The sequence below is a fragment of the Microtus pennsylvanicus genome, chromosome 10 (genome assembly GCF_037038515.1).
Source record: "Microtus pennsylvanicus isolate mMicPen1 chromosome 10, mMicPen1.hap1, whole genome shotgun sequence".
Classification (NCBI taxonomy): domain Eukaryota; kingdom Metazoa; phylum Chordata; class Mammalia; order Rodentia; family Cricetidae; genus Microtus; species Microtus pennsylvanicus.
The window spans coordinates 109057774-109076799 of NC_134588.1; the positions used below are offsets into that span (position 1 = coordinate 109057774).

Here is a 19026-nt window from a genome sequence, read left to right on the forward strand (position 1 = left end):
GGACAGCCCAGAATCACTTACAGAACCCTAAGTAATTCCTACCAAAACCAAAACTGTCTGTTATAGAAATACAAAATACCTATGCTTATAAGGGGTTACAAGGTGACCCAGAGTCAAAATTATACTGGAAAAGAAAGTTTGTAAGGGGCTGGAGAGATGGTTCAGTGGTTAAGAGCACTGATTGCACATACAGCCAGAGGCAACAGTGTATATGTGCAATCCCAAAACACCACGGGAAAACAGTGGGAGCAAGAGCATCCCTGTCACCAGGTGCCCAACCACCCTAGCTTCTGCAGCAGTGAACGAGAGACCCCTTCCCAAACAAGACACATGCATGGGCAAAAACACACCAGCCTCTTACATGTTCTGAAGTGAACGGCAGGAAAAATGAACTAGAAAACGCATCCGTTATATGATGTTAACAGCACTAATGGGAAAGACAAGTAACTCGGGTTAAAATTGCATTCTCCATGTCTAAGATCCAATGACAACAGAGTGCCTTGCCTCCCTCCATCAGACCCACACTGTCCTGCCTGTCCTGTCTGTCTGTCCACTTTAAAACAAACATGGTAACCCACGGGTTTCCAGATGTGTGAGCAACTCTCATCAAAGGGAAGAACCAATGACCGCAGCTGCTTCATATAGCACCTGAGCATGGCTGACAGTGTAGCCCCATCAGCAAGGCCCAGGCATGTCTTAGAACCAGCCACTTGACACATAGCTTCATTTAGAGCCTGCCTGGTGACTCAACAGTGGCCCAAAGTACATATGAGTTCATGGTTTCTTCTAGGAAGAGAGGCAGCATTGGGGAGAGACAAATGGTACAGCATGGGGCACAGTCATAGTCTAACTGGGGTGGTGTGCACTGTGGGAAAGGCTGGGCATTGCTATTACAGCTTTTGCCAGAATGAAAACTGCAGAAAGTGACTTGAGTCTCTAAGCTAAGTCGTAACATTAGAACCAGTCGCACTGGTGACAGACATCAACAGAATTTCCAAAGACAAAATACATATCAACAATAGCTCTGGAGATCTTTTCATGATAAATTTTCATAATGTGTACTGGAGATATCAAAGGAAAGGGAATATGGAGAAGGAGAGAGGGAACAACTGTGGCATTGCCACCAAGTCCCTGAAAAACAGGTGTAGCTGGACAGAAAACTCATCACGAGATGGTCACCATGTCACCATGTACCACACACACGTGACTCTGCACGAGATGTACACCGTGTCACCACACACACGTGACTCATCACGAGATGTGCACCGTGTCACCACACACACGTGACTCATCACGAGATATACACCGTGTCACCACACACCACAGACACATGCAGCAGAAAGAGCCATCACAATCATGACGTAATTCACTCTGCCCATGCATGGCACACACATGTAAACATTGCTTGTGGGATGATTACCTGGAAGCTTGAAGGAACGAGGAACAGGAGGTGGAAAAGGAAGGGATGTGCAGTCAAGTTCAGCATGCACCGAACTTGAGCCTCCACATCATGATGTTCATAGACCGGGAGGCAAGGGGCTGAGGGATGCCACTGTCACACGGTCCTATGCAACATCACAGCCAGGAAACAAGGTTTATATGTGGAAAAGCCTAGACTGAACCCCGGCTCAACATCACTGTCCCAACCAATGCAGCACGACTCCACTAGGCCTCGGCCTCCTCACCTCAAGTAAGAGCTTGAGGTCACCTCAGGAGGAGTCAACGTGCCAGTCTGGCAATCACAAGACATCAGTTAAAGGCAGCAAGACCAGCTCTGTGGCTCCCAGGGGACCATGGGAAAGTATAGGAATAATGCTTGACATCTGGCAGATTTTGAAATGTCAAATTATTGTTGCTAAGTAAGAGCCAAGATTTAGGGTCATTGCATTAACTATCTGCATCCTCTAAATTTCAGTGTCCCTAGACAACACCCAGTATGACTAGCTAGAATTTGGCTTTGGCTCTCCTGAAAATTAAAAATGGCATAAGAAAAACACTGATACTGTGAGAGGTATTTAACATAGGACAGGCTGCCGCCGCCGCTGCTGCTTGAACAACCCATGAATGCCAATGGTTTGCCATGCTGTGTTATCCTAACTCTCCCAACAAGGTCACTCTGAGGACGCAGGGGACACGGAAGGATGGTTTGGAATGGACTACCCATTCTCCACACAGGTTCAAGCTCATTCCCGCAACCTTGACTTTCAGACTTTCTCTTTTAAATCCATAGCAACCTGAGTCTAGAAAACAGTACTTCCTTCCTTTTGCAAACCATCTCCAGGAAAGTCAGGGTCACAGAGGGCAAAGGCCCCCGTAGCAGGAAGTGCTTACTGCTGACGGGCAGGTCTGCACCACAATGCTTGTATTAGTCTCCAGCGTGAAGATGCTAGTTGGTAAAAATAAATAAATAAAAAGCATTTCCAACAGCTCTACGACGACCTGCAGGCTCCCAGCCTGTGAGAACCACAGACAAAACCTGCAGGCTTCTTCATAGAAGACCCCCTGGATTACCAGAGGCCCAGAAACAACCACCACAAAGCATGTAGACCCAAACCAGTCATGAGAACAACTGCCTAGAAAGAGCTAGGCAGTAGGTTCTTTATTTGTAGATTCACTGACTCTGGAAACATCCAGTAACAGTTTGTCACACCAGAATAAACCTTCCCCAAGGAGGGGTCTTTCCTGAGCATGAATGTCAAACCAAGTACAAGCTAGAGCCCCAAGGACAAGGCCCTGTGGCGGTGAGCACTGCACCTCTGCAGAGTCCTGGGACTGCGCTCGCTGCTCTGACGTCTTTACACATTGCCACGTGCAAAACTGCATGGTCTGAAGCACATATTCCTTATAAAGAATCAGAATTCCAGAGACGGAAGCTGAGTGAGAAAACAAAAAACTAGAAGGCAGTAGCTGAGGTTCCTGCAGCTTGTCTGAATAAAGTCATCCACAGTGAGAAAACTCTGTGATGCTAAGGGCAGTGGGTCAACTGCTCTCTTTCAGGATGGCGGGTTAACAATGAAACCTTATCAGGAGCAGACGGGACACTGTGGTTTCGGACACACGTGCACAGAAAGACAAACGGCTTAGACAGCTAACTGGACTTTAGACAGACGCTCAGTGCACTTCGCAGCGAGTCTGATATACAACCCCACTCTAACTGGCTGAGCAAATAACAACTGAATGTGTCTTTGTCGCTTGCTGATCTGCATTTCTACGTTGTGAGGCAATGATTTTTATTTTTCTGGTGCCATCAAGTGGCAACATTATGAAGTGTCCCTATTAAGACAAATATCTTTTAGACAGAAAGATGTCACAATGCTGTGGCTCACCTATGCTAATTAAATACCCACAATGCTCCAGCAAGCGGTATATTACATCTGAAAAAAGGAGACATATCCGAGCAGATAGATATTGTACAACTCATCCCTCTGTGAACCCCAATTCAAGATGGCAGTTAGGGAAAAGAACAGACCCTTTAGACAAAATACTGCACACATAAACTCCAACGAGACTATGTAAAGCCTTAAAAAAAATTAGGTCCAAAATCATCCTCTAATCAAAAAATGAAAACAAATTACTTCAGAGTTGGTTTCTCAATCTGAAATGTCAAAACTGAAAGCTAAAATCAAATTGTAAGAGCTGAAATTCCACAGGTAGTCGGCCACCGAAACCCGTCACAGTCAGACAAACGTGGCCAGAACATCAGCACAGCGGCCACTGCCAGCCAAAAAGAAGCAGAGTCCACTCCTTTCGTTTCCACACACACAGATGTCTGGTAGCTTCATGAGCCCAACTGTACAGCCTGAACCTCCAGGTAAAGATAAGATGGCATGGGGAAACAGGCGCCTGTCTCTACATTCCTAAGACTCCGCTAGCACAACAGCAGAAGAATGAACTCAGGCAAAGCCCTGCCGGAGAGCAGGCAGCTGAGGGGAACAGGAAGAGCAACCCCATCTTAGAAACTGGCAACACGTAGCTCATGACCCCCTATGAAAGAGGAGAATCAGTCAAAATGAAGTTAGCAAACACACACATACTCCACGGCCCGGTAAAAAGTCTCCAGATGAGGTTGGAGGGATTGGCGCAGCAGCGAACAGCACATGTTGCTCTTCCAGAGGAGTTAAGGCGGCTCACAGACAACTGTAACTTCAGCTCCAGAGAATCACTTGCTTCTGTGGCCAAAATACATTCACATGCACATGCCTGACCCCCCACACAACTACAAACAAAACTAAAAAGCGATCTTCGTCACTGTGCAGAGTCATAAGGGACAACTGGAGAAAAAAAAAACAATCTCCAGACGTACGTTAGGGTACTGAGGAATGAGGTAACCAGCAGGGTAGAAATGAGGGTTAAAGCAGAGAATCAAGCTGGAGAGATGGCTCAGTGGTTAAGAGCACCGACTGCTCTTCCAGAGGTCCTGATTCAGTTCCCAGCATCCACACGGCAGCTCACAACTGTCTGTAATTCCATTCCAGGGGACCTGATGTCCTTTTCCCAGGGCATCAAGCTCCCATGTGGTACATACTGACAGACAGACAGGCAAGCACTCATACACATAAAATAAAATCTAAATAAGGTTTTTAAGAAGAAATTCAGTCAAAATGCTTGCTAAGAAGCAGTGTGAAAACACATACACACACTCCAGAAGAGGGCAGAAGGTTCTAGATAACACGACCCAGGTGCACTGAAGAATCACAGATCAGCAGCAGGAATGGCTTTCTAGACACTGAATAGAGTCGTGTCAGCCTCACTAACTACGGGGCACTTCATTCTGTGTCTGGGATGGAAAAAAAGCACAAAAATAAAGGGCGGTTCTTTAAACAAAAACAAGTAAGCTCTACTTAGAGACTCTAAACTATGCTCAGCTCCATACATTCCTGTCACTGCACTAACAAGGTGAAGGTGAGTCACCTCAGCTAACAAAGGGCAGAGCGGGGGGCAAACCAAAAGCCTCCCCTGCTCCACTGTCATGGTGCACTGAGAGTGAACTCACGGACAGTCCCCAGGACGGCTCTGTGAACACTACGGCCCAGGCAGGAGGATGACTGCCACTCACAGCACACGTGGGTGCCGCTCTTTGCGATCATCCATTTCATAGACTGCTGTGTCGAGCACCTGCAGTGACGTCACTGATGGGGGTTTCTCGTTTCCATCCCTGAACACGAGAGACACAGGGTGCTCGAGCACAGTACAGACATTTCTCACTTCCTCTGCACATAAGCTGTCCCAGGACCTGACTATGGGCAAACCGTACCTTGGACACCTTCCAGGAGCAGGTCAACGCCCTTCCTGTAAAAGTCAGAAGCAGCTTCATAGTCGTCTTCTTCCTCCTTCTTCACGGCCAGCTTGATAAGCTCCCCTGCCTTCTCCAGATAATCTCTCCGGCCGAGCCTCGGCTTTAAGCTGCTAGGGAAGAGGCTGCGGCTTTCCCGGTCTTCTGCTTTGCTCGGTTCACTGTCAGAAGCAACAGCTCCTGCTGCCGAAGAATCCGCAGACAGACTCAGACCAAAAGCTTTACTGGGAGAGCCCTGACGGGAAGCCATTCCATCATCTACCTCTGCAAGAGAGTCCACATCAACAGTAAGGGACAGGAGGTCACTGTCACTGGAGAAGCCTGGAATGAGGAACACAGGAGTCAACATGAGACTAGCAGTAGCCACAGGGGCACAGATCACAGAGACTGCCCATCCTCCCATAACCAGCTCAGCAGGGGCAGTGTGGCCTACTGGTGGCTGGCAGGTTCTAGCAGACTGTCTCAGCTTGGGTCATCTGATGCTACACCATAACTCAGCGCCATCCATGTTCTCCTGGCCTCTGAAGGCACCACGCACACACGTGGTACACATTAATACATGCAGGCAAACACCCATACACATAAGATAAAATAAATCTCTTAAAACAAAACACTAAAATGATTACACATTGTTGTATCTTATGAAAAATAACTACATTTGTCAAAACAAAAGTACGTATTGGGTGAAGTGGCAATCTTTCCTATTTTTAAAGTCTCAGGGTCTGAGAAGAGAATATGAGGGCTTCCTGACCCTTGGCTCCTGTCGGTCATCACAAGGTTGTGGCTGGAGGAGGGAGATAAAGGGAAAGTGTCTATTGTTTTCCCTTTTGTTATTACGTAGAGGGGCCTATGTGGAGGACGGAGGACACATCTGTGGAGTCAGGTCTTTCCTTCCACCACATCAGACCCAGGGACCGGACTTAGGTCACCAGGCTTGGCAGCAAACACTCTGACTGCTGAGCCATTGCGTTGTACCCATTTTCCTATATAACACTAAACTCTACTACAGTGCTGCTGCCTTCAGGATGGCTGCAATGTGCAATACATAAAATCTGAACAGTGACATTTGTAGGGTTCACTACATTTAAATCCATTGGTCTGTCTTGAATAATCTATTATCTATACTGTTTATAGCCTAACAAATCAATTATTTTAAAAATGTCAGTTCCCTGGGTATCACAGACTTTCCAGACATCAGCCTCTCATTTCGTTACTGGGGTATAAAAATCACTCTGGGAGACGGTCAGATTCAAAGTGGCAAAGTGACACAGAAGTCCTAACTCGTGGAGGAAAACTCTGTTTCGTCGGCAACAAATACTATGGGCTGCTCTCATTGAAAAGTCAGCTCATTTCAAGAAAAAACTGTACCAAAGGCACACGGGCAATGACATCTGCTTATCCGCTACCGGCTTAGGGAAAATGGCTCCCGAGCTCAGCTCCACTGCTCACGACTGCCTTCCCCGTCACAGGCCTGGTGACTTAGCGGAGTGCTGTGTGTGCTTCCCAACATGCTAGACTGGGATGTGACAGTGGACACACCTCTCATGGTTGTCTCCAGAGCATCCTAACCATGAGTGTGTGTGACAGCGAGTCTTAGTCCTCTGTCACCACCTCCAACAGTTTGATCCTCATTGCTTTTGTGCGTGACATTCAGTGCAAAGGTCAGTGCAGTAAAAATGTCTCAGGTGACTGTATTATTAACAAGGTTTTAGCTTTACGGGTCCTTAGAGACCTCAGGAACACACACAGGGCTCAACCACCCATCGAGCTGCTGATTCTGAGACAAGGCTCATGAACACATGGACATCGAGCTGCAGATTCTGAGACAAGGCTCATGAACACATGGACATCGAGCTGCAGATTCTGAGACAAGGCTCATGAACACATGGACATCGAGCTGCAGATTCTGAGACAAGGCTCATGAACACATGGACATCGAGCTGCAGATTCTGAGACAAGGCTCATGAACACATGGACATCGAGCTGCAGATTCTGAGACAAGGCTCATGAACACATGGACATCGAGCTGCAGATTCTGAGGCAAGGCTCATGAACACACGGACATCGAGCTGCAGATTCTGAGACAAGGCTCATGAACACATGGACATCGAGCTGCAGATTCTGAGACAAGGCTCATGAACACATGGACATCGAGCTGCAGATTCTGAGACAAGGCTCATGAACACATGGCCTGAAGCAGTTTCGGCATAGCCAGAGAGCTGCACTGCTGTCTGCTGGCTTTGATTTGGCAGGGCTTGGTTTGGTTTGGCTTCTTGATGATTCTGGGGACCAAACCTGTATCACAGGCCTCTGACCACTGAACTACATCTTCAGATCAGCACTACCACTGACCATGAGATGTCCAAATTCATAAAACGGCATTTTAAAAGGAAGCTGTCGCCACTGGAGGCAGTGCTAAGAGCGAGAGCTGCAGGTGGATCAGACTGCAAACACCTGTCTAGGAAGAGCCTCAAGTCCTGCAGCTCCACGATCTGCTGTAGTCGTGACTCTACGCTGGCCACCCTGGACAGAGGAGCGTAGACAGAAGGCTTAGGTTGTGGACACTAAACTTCAATTGCGTGGAATGTCACATCAAAAACTAATATATTCTTTCTGATTTTTCAATCATTTAATAACATTTAAAAAAATTCTTAGTTCACAGGCCAAAGGAAAACAGCTGGGGGCCAGTTCATCGCCTATGATGGCCTCAATGGCTCACTTTCTACCAAACAAAGTAAAAGGAAGAACAGGTGAGGAGAGGCTGAGCTCCACGTTCAGATCAGCCTTACACACGGCCCTGGTGCCGTGTCAATATAGCATTGCTTTCATTTGTTCTTATTTTTTTCTTTCAAATTCTTAGGGTCCCTATTAAGTACTTGTTCCCAAAAAGGAACAGATTTCATTAAACCCACAGCTTCAAATGGATGTCACTGGACCGTAACATCAGGTCAGTTCTTGAACAGCATTTCATAGTCAAAATCTTCCTACAGCACCCAAAATTATTCACCCACTATTCTTAAAATTATATTAATTTTATGAGTAATTTAAAAATACTTCATGTGTATTAACGCAAACTTATTTCCTTAAATGTTGTCATTGTCTAACTACTGTATTGAAACTACTAGAAATTCAACTGAGGAAGAGTCTATGTATCCAGACAATGAAGGAGAGAAGGACTGGGAGTTCCTGTGTGTTCTCCAGCGCCTCTCGACTTGAGCAGCGCCCCATCATCCATCACAGCCTCCTCATGGAACCTCCACTTCCTCCACCTCACGGCTGTTTCATGCTGCACCTGACTTCCCTTTCCCAACAGGACCAGAAGGTAAGCAGGTGATTACGTATGCTCAGTTTCTTGGCTTTTGACAACAAAAATCTAAGAACATAGTTTCACTTCCTCCTGCTTTTTACAACTTTATTCTCCAGCAAATATAATCCAAATAATGCATACATGTGCATACATATAGATTTACAGGAAGACAGACTGCGTAAATACACACATGTATATATGCACATGATGTGCAGCTGTATAGGACAGAGATGTAAATACACATGCATATGTGCACACATATAGATGTACAGACATGACATGTAAATACACATCTGTATATGTGTACACATAAAGGCACAGATATGCTGTATAAAACACAAGTGCACACATGTGCACACATACAGATATATAGACATGACATGTAAAAGTCAATACCTACTTTATTTACCTGAGTACATCTGCTGAAATAGTCTTGCTCAGCAACTCAATATGGCCCTACAATTCAGTCTGTTTTAGATAAAACTGCATCTGAGCATCACATGAAATGGAGACTACAGCCCAGAAAGGGAGTGAATAAGTGTGCCACAGGGAGTGACGAGCACATTACAGGCTGTGAGTCTTGCTGAGGAGGAGGAGCAGTGGGTGGGGCAGGCAGCGCGGGTACTTGACACAACACACAGAAGAGCTGCCAGAGTTAAACCAGCCTAAAGCCAACCCGCCCTCACAGGGACCCTCAGGACATCCCCAGAGGAGCACCCTTCCACGGGCCCCTACTCCTCTTTTGGAAGTGATACAAGGGGAAGTCAAAGGTTCCATGAAAGTCTCCTGCCTCCGGGTGTGGATCACAGAGATTCCAGTCTCGGTGCTATTAGAGGGCCCCGGGTGACTTGTTAAAAAAGCAGCTACAGACACAAGGGGTGTGCTTAGCATCCCAGTCCACCTGCCTGCCCTCACCTCTGGGCTTTGAACTGCTCAGAGTCAGGCAGTGTAGCGAAATCTGCCTAGGACACCATCTCTAAAAGACGGGCCTGGGGGAAAGGTTGAGCTGCCACACACAGGAGCTTTATACTACGAGCCATCAGAACCCTGCATTTGAAGACCATCTGCACAAAGAGAGCGGCCTCCTTTGACAACAGGTGGCCTCTCGTGGGTGACTATCTATAAAACACGTGGCCTCGTTACTATTAGCTCATCACCTCTACTCAACTCTGTGGTTCAAACATTGCCACAGTCAACCAAAGGAAGTCTCTACTTGTCCCAGCAGCAATCACTCCTGCTACATGCATGAAAAAAGCACCCAGCCCAGAATCTAGATTACCAGGAGGCAGAGGACACAGGAACCTGACAGTACCAGATCTTATTCCCTGAGAAGCAAGCCCTTCTTAGAGGAGAGCCTCGTGAGGCCCCACCCCTAGCTGGGGAGCTGATGGCAGCTAATGGCCGCAGGGAGAGCAGCCATTTTCTTCAGCAGCCATAGAAAGACACCCATGCTCCAGTTAACAGCCAACACCCACACTCATCAGCAACCCTAACTAAACTCAGGGGGTCACTCAAATTAAATAGGGAAAAGCAGGAGGGAGATTAGTTAGGGAGAAAAAGGGGTCCAGAAAGAGTGGGCAAGTGTGTGAGACGGTGTAGGGTATATTATATGCATATATGAAATTGTTGATGAATACATTTTTTAAAAGAAAGAAAAGAAACTGGCCCTTCTAAATATGCCTATGAGAAAATCCCTAAATCCAGAGCCTTGTGCTAGTCACGATTCTGGCACTCAACAGCTAGAACCAAGGAGCAGCAAGTCGCTGACAGTCCCAAGGTCAATAGCAAGCCTGCGCTTTACCTTCCCAAAGACACTGCTGTGGATATCTTGGGAATAGAACAGGCCTCAAAAGCCGGTGCTGACCCCAGTACAGCCCAGCAGAAACACGGCTAAGCTCTGCCCAGCTCCCTTTTGGCTCAAGGGCCTGTTGTTCCACCACCCATCCTTCTGTGGATTCCAGGTTCCAACTCAGTCATCCTACACACGCATGTGTGTGAGTGTACATTTACGTCACATCCATCAGCTCCCTCCAAGGCCAGAATAGGGCGTGAAATCCCCTAGCGCCAACCGGGAACTGGACTCAGTGGCGCCACCTCCCCAGACACGCCCTGAGCTTGCTCCACTGCGGACGGACGAATGTGCTCATCCCTTCACAGCAGGCCAGCGTCCTGGGAACTAGAAACGCCTGGCAGATACGGCCTGACTGCTGCCCTTCTGATGTCTAACTGAAAAGGAAAACATTTGTATAACATCTGTTGTCCCTTCTAATCCACAACCCACGTGACCCACCCTGCCACGAAGTTCCATATACCCAGTGTTCCCCTCAACAGCCCTGGAGGGCGCTCTAGTCTTCAAGCGACATGCACACAGTGACACTCTCACTCACCTGTGTGTTTACCTTTGTTTATTTGTTGGGTTTTGGTTGGTTTGGTTTCTTGAGAAAGGAACTCTGCTAACAACCTTAAACTCACTGTGTAGGTGAGTCTGACTCAATTCCTGACTCTCCTGCCTCCATCTCTGAAGTGCTGGGACCACAGGTGTGCACCACCAGCCCTCACTCGACTGTGCTTATTTTAAGGAAAAGTCCCTATTTGTTTTAAGATTTCCCGCTGAAGCAAATTTAATTAGCCGTGGGAAATGAGCGAGGGTGAGTGAACAACACTTGAGAACAAAAGCGTAACTCCTTCAAGCTGAGGGTTCTCACTCCTCTAGAACACAGGATGGAGGAGAGGAAGCCCAGCCCTAAGATTTGAATTCCCATGGTGCCACCTTGTGGACATTTGTAGAATAAAAAAATCTATTTCAGTGCAAACTGCTTTTAGTTGGACAGACTTTAGGTCAATCCTAACAGACTTTTGTTATCAGTTAACTGGCCAACTTAAGGATATTCATATTTAAAGTGACTGCCTTGAAGCACAGACATTAAATTCACTAAATAGAAATAAACACAAAAAGTTAAAAAACAAAGGGTATTTTCATGTATGTGTATCATGCATGTTTGTGTGTGTGAGCATGGACACAGATGACACAGCACACCCCAGGCTAGCTGTCCCACATCTCCTGGCTCCACCTCCCACCTCTCTGTAGGAGTGGGGGGACTGCACACGCGTCCAGCAGCGCCTGAACTCAGATCCTCACACTCAGCAAGCAACCCACCACAGAGGCCTTAGCCAGCCTTATAAAAGAGACTTTTTAAATCCAACTTAAAAAAAACTATGCACCTTCCCAGTAATCCTCTAATGTTAAAAAACAAAAACAAAAAAAAACACTATCCAAAATGTAGCTGGTTAGCAGCAAAGCCACCTGCATCCCTCAAGCAGGCCAGCAGAGGAGAGAAGCGCTCCCTCCAAGAGGCTGGGCTCCCGTGCCCACCACCGTCTCAGTAATTCTAATAAAGCACACAAGTTTCAAATAGAAAAGAGGTGTTCGTCAACAGTGAGCCCTCCTCTTATCATCAGGGATGGGGTCTAACTGCTCTGCGCAGGGGAGAGAGAAGAGCTAGTGTCACGTAGGCAGGAAAGTGGTGAGAGCACATGCTCTTACGGCTCAGGTCCTAGCTCACAACTGTCCAGGACTCCAGCTCCAGGGGACCTGACACCCTCCTCTGATTTCCGAAGACATCAAACACACACGTGGGTGCACAGACACATATGCACTTAAAACACTTACACACATAAAATAAGAAACAATCTTTTTTAAAAATTAAGAAAAATGTACATTTTGTATGAAACCAACTCATTTGATGTTCTTGTTTTACACTCGGGCCGCTGCCATCCAGTTCCGTTTTACGCAATCTGAAAGAGGACTCTTTCGTCCACTGTACTGCAGTAATCATAAAACGAAAAGAAAGTCCATATATTTGTGTTTCCATGCCCTTTTGAACTAAACTAGAACTCATCAATCATGCATTTAAAAGGCAAACAACAACTATCATAATAATCACTTAGCATATCTGTCTGGGACGTGAACAAGCGCTCCCTCTCAGAGGCTTGTATCCTCGCTCCTTGGTGGATCTGTGACCAAGTGCAACCAACAGAGCTAGGACCCAGTAGGAGATACCATGAGGACATCACCTTCAGAGGACATAAATGTAGTTCTCGTGGGACCTGATGAACAAGACTGGCCCTCCTCAGTCTGGATTCCTATCTTGGCAAGTGTTGGATTTTAAGTGTGAAATGTCCCCACGGGCTCATGTGTCCGAATTAGTTCCCTGTCGGTGGTGTCACTTTTGAAAGTTAGGGGTGTAGCTGGGAGAAGCAGGCTGATGGAGGGCTCTGCGGGCATCTTTCAGCAGAAATCATCAGCCAGGCTTCGACTCCTCTGGAGGGAGAGGATGCCACCATCTGCGCACCTTCCACACCCTTCAACATTTAAACACCACCCCCAAAAAATCGTTTCCAAACACAAGACTCCTCTGCTTCTGTCCTGGTCCATCACCAAAATCAGACAGGTCTCCAAACCACTCCCACCCAGGACAATGTCCATGTGAAATGGGCTCTGGGTAGCCTTTCTGCCTCCCCTGGACCCCCACAGGCAATGAAGAATTACTATGAACACCACCCACTCTATACTCCCCTCACCCCTGTGACTCTCAAGTCAAAGCTAAAGCTAAAGAAGGGAAGCACCCATCGCCTTTGGGGCTTAATTCTTCCCGGGTGACAAGCCTCATTTAAAGTTGGCCTTGCAATAGGCTAAGAGTCAGGTACAGCTGGGTAGGCTCCGGCAGGCACTCACACAGCAAGGCCCACTGTCTGTGCATGGAATGTCTTACTGAGGTCTGACTCCCTCGTTATGTCATCAGAGCAAAGCTGCCGGGCAAGTGTGAGACATCACCAAGCCAGCCCAGCACTGCTGTGTGGATGTCGGCTAAAGGAAGGCCCTCCACCTCTCAGAGACAGCTGTTGTTCCAATGCAATGTGACCCACATCCTCTGCAACCGAAGCCTCTAAGTCAACACAAGAGTAAAGTGTCTTACCTTCCGCACCACACTCAGGAAAGGTGTCAGGCAGGGAGTCTGGGTGCTCGTCAACAGGACCAATTAGTGCAGAGCCGTCATTAATCACCCCACCCTGGAAGGGCAGAGCAGTCATGCATCCTTGTCAACCAGAGCACAGAAAGATGGGCAATGAACAAAGAAGCACTCACAAGGCTGTGGTAGCTACCCATGGGTTTACCCTTCGCAGAGCGTCAGGAGAGCACACCGGTCTTGCTCCCCTGTAAAGATGCGGCCCAGCCACACTCGGGGGGAGCTAAGGACACAAGGGCAAATGACTTCCACAGGCTCTCTGCAAACCTAAGCTCCTCTAAAGATAATCTGTTCCTTTTTTAATTCATATTTTTTAATAATACTACCATGCTTAATGTAACTATTTTTAGACAGGGTCTCACTGTCTAGCCCTTGCTGGCCTGAAACCCACTATGTAGGCCAGGTTGGCCTAGAATTCAGAAGCCTGCCTGTGCTTCTTGAATGCTGGAATCAAAGATATGTACTTCCATACCCAACTATATTGTGAGAGCACATTGTTTAAAATCTGCCCCCGATTTTAAGAAAATGTACCAATACAAAAAAAAATGAGAGAGAGAGAGAAAAAAAACCCACAAAACCCAGCAGCTGGTCAACTCACAGTGTTCTTAGGGCCTGATCATCTAACCAGTGTGGGGCTCATCAGAAAGTCACTGGATTTTATCAAATCACAAATGCACAGCACCTCAGATATCTGAGAAGATACTTGTATGGAAAGCAATCCGTGCACACCATAAAGAAATTAAGGTTATCTTTAATAAAGAGACTTACTTTATTTTATTTTATGGGTAGATTTGTGTGCCTGAATGCATGTATGTGCGCCCAGGTGTACGGCGCCTACAGAGCCAGTAGGTGTAAGATCCCCTGGAACTGGAGTTACAGGCAGCTGTGCATACCTCATGTGAGTGCTAAGAGCCAAACCCAGGTCCTCTGCAGGAACAGTGAGAGCTCCTGACTGCTGAACAAGGCGTGGCATTCCTGCCACCAAACCCAGCACAGGAGGATCACAGGAGCTACTGGGTTACGGTGTGGAAGCCTGTTTCAGAATTAACTAAAACTGAATCTCCACGCGATCACTTCTTTAATCATGTACCTAAGTTTACAAATTCAGGCCATGGAGCTATTGCTTCTCTGTTCACACTCAGATGGCAGTCACCACACTGGTACAGCAGGGACGCCATGATGGGACTTTATGGACTGAACATCTAATCACAGACAAGGAGGCAGATAATCCTTAAACAATCGCATCACTGAAATACTAACTCCTTTGGTGCTTTAACGTCCGGCTTGCCGTCTTTTGTGCCAACACTCCAATCGATCCATCAAATGACAGGGGAATGCAGATCTTCTCTCCTCCCACCAGACAGAAGACTAGGGATGCTCTCTGGGTCACAGGGTGATGGAGGAAGCCCAGCCGAAGACAACAGAGGCTGCGCTGGAACCTCTGCTTCCCAGTAAAGAACAGAACTTCAGAGCGAGGGAGCTTTCCCCCTGAATCTCCACACACCAAAGGCAAAAGCGTGTCACAGCACACACTTCCCAGAAAAACTACGAACCTTGAAGAAGTCCTCGAGCTGCTTACTGTTGTACAAGGCAGGAATGTTGGCGGAGAACTGGAGCAAGTCTTCGGCACACTGGCGTCTCTCCTCAATAACAGTCTTGTCAAATCGCCCTACAAGTCAATGAGAGTCAACACTTAGGACAGAACGATGGCTTGGTTTTGTGACCGCTTGGGCCCAGGGAGCGAAGCTACCACAGGCCAGGCTGCACATCTGCAGAGCTCAGCACGCAATCATCAGAGCCACTCACGGCTTACAATGTTTTTGATGAAGGAGCCGCACTGTCAACTGATAAGTAGGCTGTATCCAAACCCGGGTCCTGCCCACATAAGAAACTCACGATGTAAGAACATGGCAATCTGAAACTAAAGTTGAGAGAGGATTTTAAAGAATTCAAATGGCTTCCTCTAGTCATTTAATGCTGCAATCACTCATACAATTTTCCCTTCGACTCTTTTTTGTTTACACAGGAGGCTGAAGAGAGGAAATTATGAGAACATCTATATTAGCAGTGGGGTCAAAAACCTCAGCTTGAAGCAGAAAGCTTTTATGCTAAATTCTGTATGTGCTGCTGGTGACGCTCATGAAGGCCTGCTCGTGAGAAAACAGGTGCCGAGAACAGGTGTGCTCCACTCCACAAGGAAGGCACAGTGGCTCAAACACAAGCTCTAACAACACGTACAATGTGGACGCGCATAGGAGACTTTCCAGTGTGATAGCTCTGCACGGCTTTCCCACACGATCACCTGTTGACATGTCGCGTGCCCTGCACAGGCTGCCTTGCAATGCTTTAAAACTAACCAGCTCAAAAGGGCAGTGTCCTCGCAGCCTGAAACATTCTAAGTGGTTTTGCAAAACACTAACAAAATCCTGAGACAAAAGGCGCTCCTAGGTCCCAGGGCACTAAAATCCCCTCACTCGAGTCTCCTGCCTGTGCAAACTATCTATGTAATTTTTAAAAGTTATTGTACTGGGTGGAGGAGGAGCTAGGCGTGGCTCAAATACAAGCTCCTGCACTCCCCGCTTTAAGGTGTCCTGTGGAAAAAGTGACTCACAGACCGTTAAATTTCCCGTGGCCACAGCAAGCCTGCAACAACACTACACAGATCATCATGGGGTCAAATCTTCACAAAGTTTCAGTGACTAGCACACAAAGATGCTAGCAAATCTGTGTGAGCTGTTGCTCATTAGCAAAGACAGAAAAACCCTCTGTAAAATCTGTCTTAAGGTGGAACATTCTTATAGAAGACCCTAACAGGGTACATTGAAAGACAGACAGACCAAGCCATAACTCACAGACTGTAGATTCAACAATGCTATAGAACCTTCAAGAATGTCCTTTCCCTGCCCTCCAGAGCCTTAGACCTAGTAAGGCCAGTGGCAGTCAGCTGCAGGGTCCTACCATCTGGAATTCTGGAATACTACAGAACCAGTCAACAGTCACTATCCAAATAAAAAGTTTCCTAGGCTCTTACTGGCCTAGAACTCATTACAAAGACCAGGCTGGCTCTGCCCTAAACAAGATCTGCCTGCCTCTACCTCCAGAATGCTGAGACTAAAGGCCACTATGTCCAGCCTCTCACTCTCTCCCTTTTCAAAATGTCCCTGACTTCCCCTGACATGTGTCAGCCAAGACTGCATTGTTCCCTGTCGGCCTGGACTTGGGTCTGACCAACAGAACAGCAACATAAGATGCACGATTGCTTGCCTGAAATCCATGAATGGCAGCTGCAAACACCCTCTCCCTGCTTCTCGCCCAGGGCCCTTCCTGCTGTCAAGAAAGACGGTGATGTGGAAGGCATAACTTCTGGGCACTGTGGCACTTCCATCCCAGACTGCAACCAGACTTCCAAACGTGTTTTAAAAACAAACAAAAACAAAAAACCTGGCCTTTTCTACCTTGTACGGAACTGTGCCACATGTAATCGTACCGAGGATGACCCACGGCACGAAATCTGTCACTTGTGCTTGGTTCATATGCAACAAATAAACCAACTTCCCAAAGACAAGAACACTCCCCATCCATTGTATAAATAAAACGTCAAAAATAAAACGTCAGACATCCCAATAAGTACAAACATCCAAGATAAAATAATAAATAATGGATGGAGGGGGGAGGACCTTGGACTTTCCACAGGGCAGGGAACCCTGACTGCTCTTCGGACTGGAGAGGGAGGGGGAGAGGAGTGAGGGGAGGAGGAGAAGAGTGGGAGGAGGGGGAGGGAAATGGGAGGCTGGGAGGAGGCGGGAATTTTTTTTTCTTTCAATAAAAAAAAATAATAAAGTATTCAATATTGAGAAAAATTCCATAGTCAAACAGGTGAAATATCCATGATTCCTTCTAAGTAAGTATGGACCTACACTTGCAATTACAAGCCAAAATGTCTCTCTTAAAGAATACTGATTCGGCAGAGAATGGCTGAGTGGGTAAAGCGTTTGCCGTGTGTCTTAACTAGACTCATATTGCTGTGATCAGTGCCATGACCAAGTAACTGGAGGAGGGAAGGTTTATTTGGCTTACAATTCCACATCACAGTCCTTCCTCAAAACAAGTCAAGGCAGGAGCCTGGAGGCAGGAGCCTGGAGGCAGGAGCGGATGAAGGGACCATGGAGGATGCTTTCTGGCTTGTTCCTCACACTTTGCTCAGCCTGCTTTCTCATACAGCTCAGGACCATCTACCCAGGGGTGGCACCACTCTCCAGAGGCTGGGCCCACCATAATCAACCACAGGCATTTTCTCAATGAAGGTTCCCACTTCCCAGATGGCTCTAACTTGTGTCAGGTTAACTAGGACACTGTGCAAGCATGAGGACTTGGTTCTAATCCCCATTGACCACAGCAAAGCCGAGCACAGCAGCATGAGGTTCGAATCCCATTCTGGGTAAGGGCGCAGGGCCCCCTGCATGCCTGCTGGACAGCCAGTCTAGATGAAGCAGCAAGCTCCAGGTTCAGTGAGAAACCCATTTCCAAAAGTAAGGTGGACTGTGATTGAAAAAGACATCAGCTGGGTGGTGATGGTACATACCCTTAATCCCAGCACTCGAGAGGCAGAAGCAGGAAGATCTCTGTAAGTTCAAGACCAACCTGGTCTACAGAGCTAGTTCCAGGACAGCTAGGGCTATTACATAGAGAAACCCTGTCTCAAAAAAACAAACAAATATAGATAGATAGAAAAAAAAAAAAAAATATATATATATATATATATATATATATAGAGAGAGAGAGAGAGAGAGAGAGAGAGAGAGAGAGAGAGAGAGAGATCTGACATGGACTTCAGCCTTCACACACATACATGCATGCATACACATGAACACAGACACACAAACACAGTTAAGAGTGAATAATATTACTGCAAGCATCTATGGTTTTGGAATAGAAGCAGAAATAGTGCTGGGTTTTTTTATGTTTTAACCACACAACCACTGCACACCATCTTCAAATACATGAAGCACATGCTGAAAAGTCAACATAGGACTTATTAGTAAGCAAATGATGCCTTAAAGATCTCATCTTTCAAATACATTTAAGGATGGGAGGCGTGGTTAGAGAGACAGCTCCCTGGTTAGGAACACTTGTTGCTCTTGCAGAGGACCCAGGTTTGATTCCCAACCACTTGCCACCGTCCATAACTACAATTCCAGGCCACTGCAGTCCCTTCTTCTGCCCTCCAGGACACCAGACACACATGTGATGTACACAGACTCACATCTCACACTCATACATATAAAATAATTTTTTAAAAGACGAGGGGTGTCTCTAATGCTAATGACCAGCTCACCCCCATCGAGCCAGAGGAAAGTGCTAAAACAGCAGATAAATCTGCCCCAAGTTCGCCTTTGCTT

The 19026-nt window shown here is 46.9% G+C and overlaps 1 protein-coding gene across 7 annotated transcripts in view; it reads right to left on the reverse strand.

The window, feature by feature from the left end:
* Positions 1 to 19026, reverse strand: part of Rps6kc1 (ribosomal protein S6 kinase C1) — a 155879-nt gene that overhangs the window by 101408 nt on the left and 35445 nt on the right. For 5 of the 7 annotated variants that reach the window (XM_075989456.1, XM_075989458.1, XM_075989459.1 and 2 more), the window contains exons 4-6: positions 15181 to 15296; positions 13577 to 13670; positions 5255 to 5614 (exon numbers count right to left, since the gene is read on the reverse strand). In XM_075989456.1, the coding sequence (XP_075845571.1) occupies positions 5255 to 5614; positions 13577 to 13670; positions 15181 to 15296 (570 nt within the window). The remainder of the gene's footprint in view (positions 1 to 5254; positions 5615 to 13576; positions 13671 to 15180; positions 15297 to 19026) is intronic. The other 2 variants (XM_075989457.1, XM_075989461.1) reach the window with 1 other exon arrangement.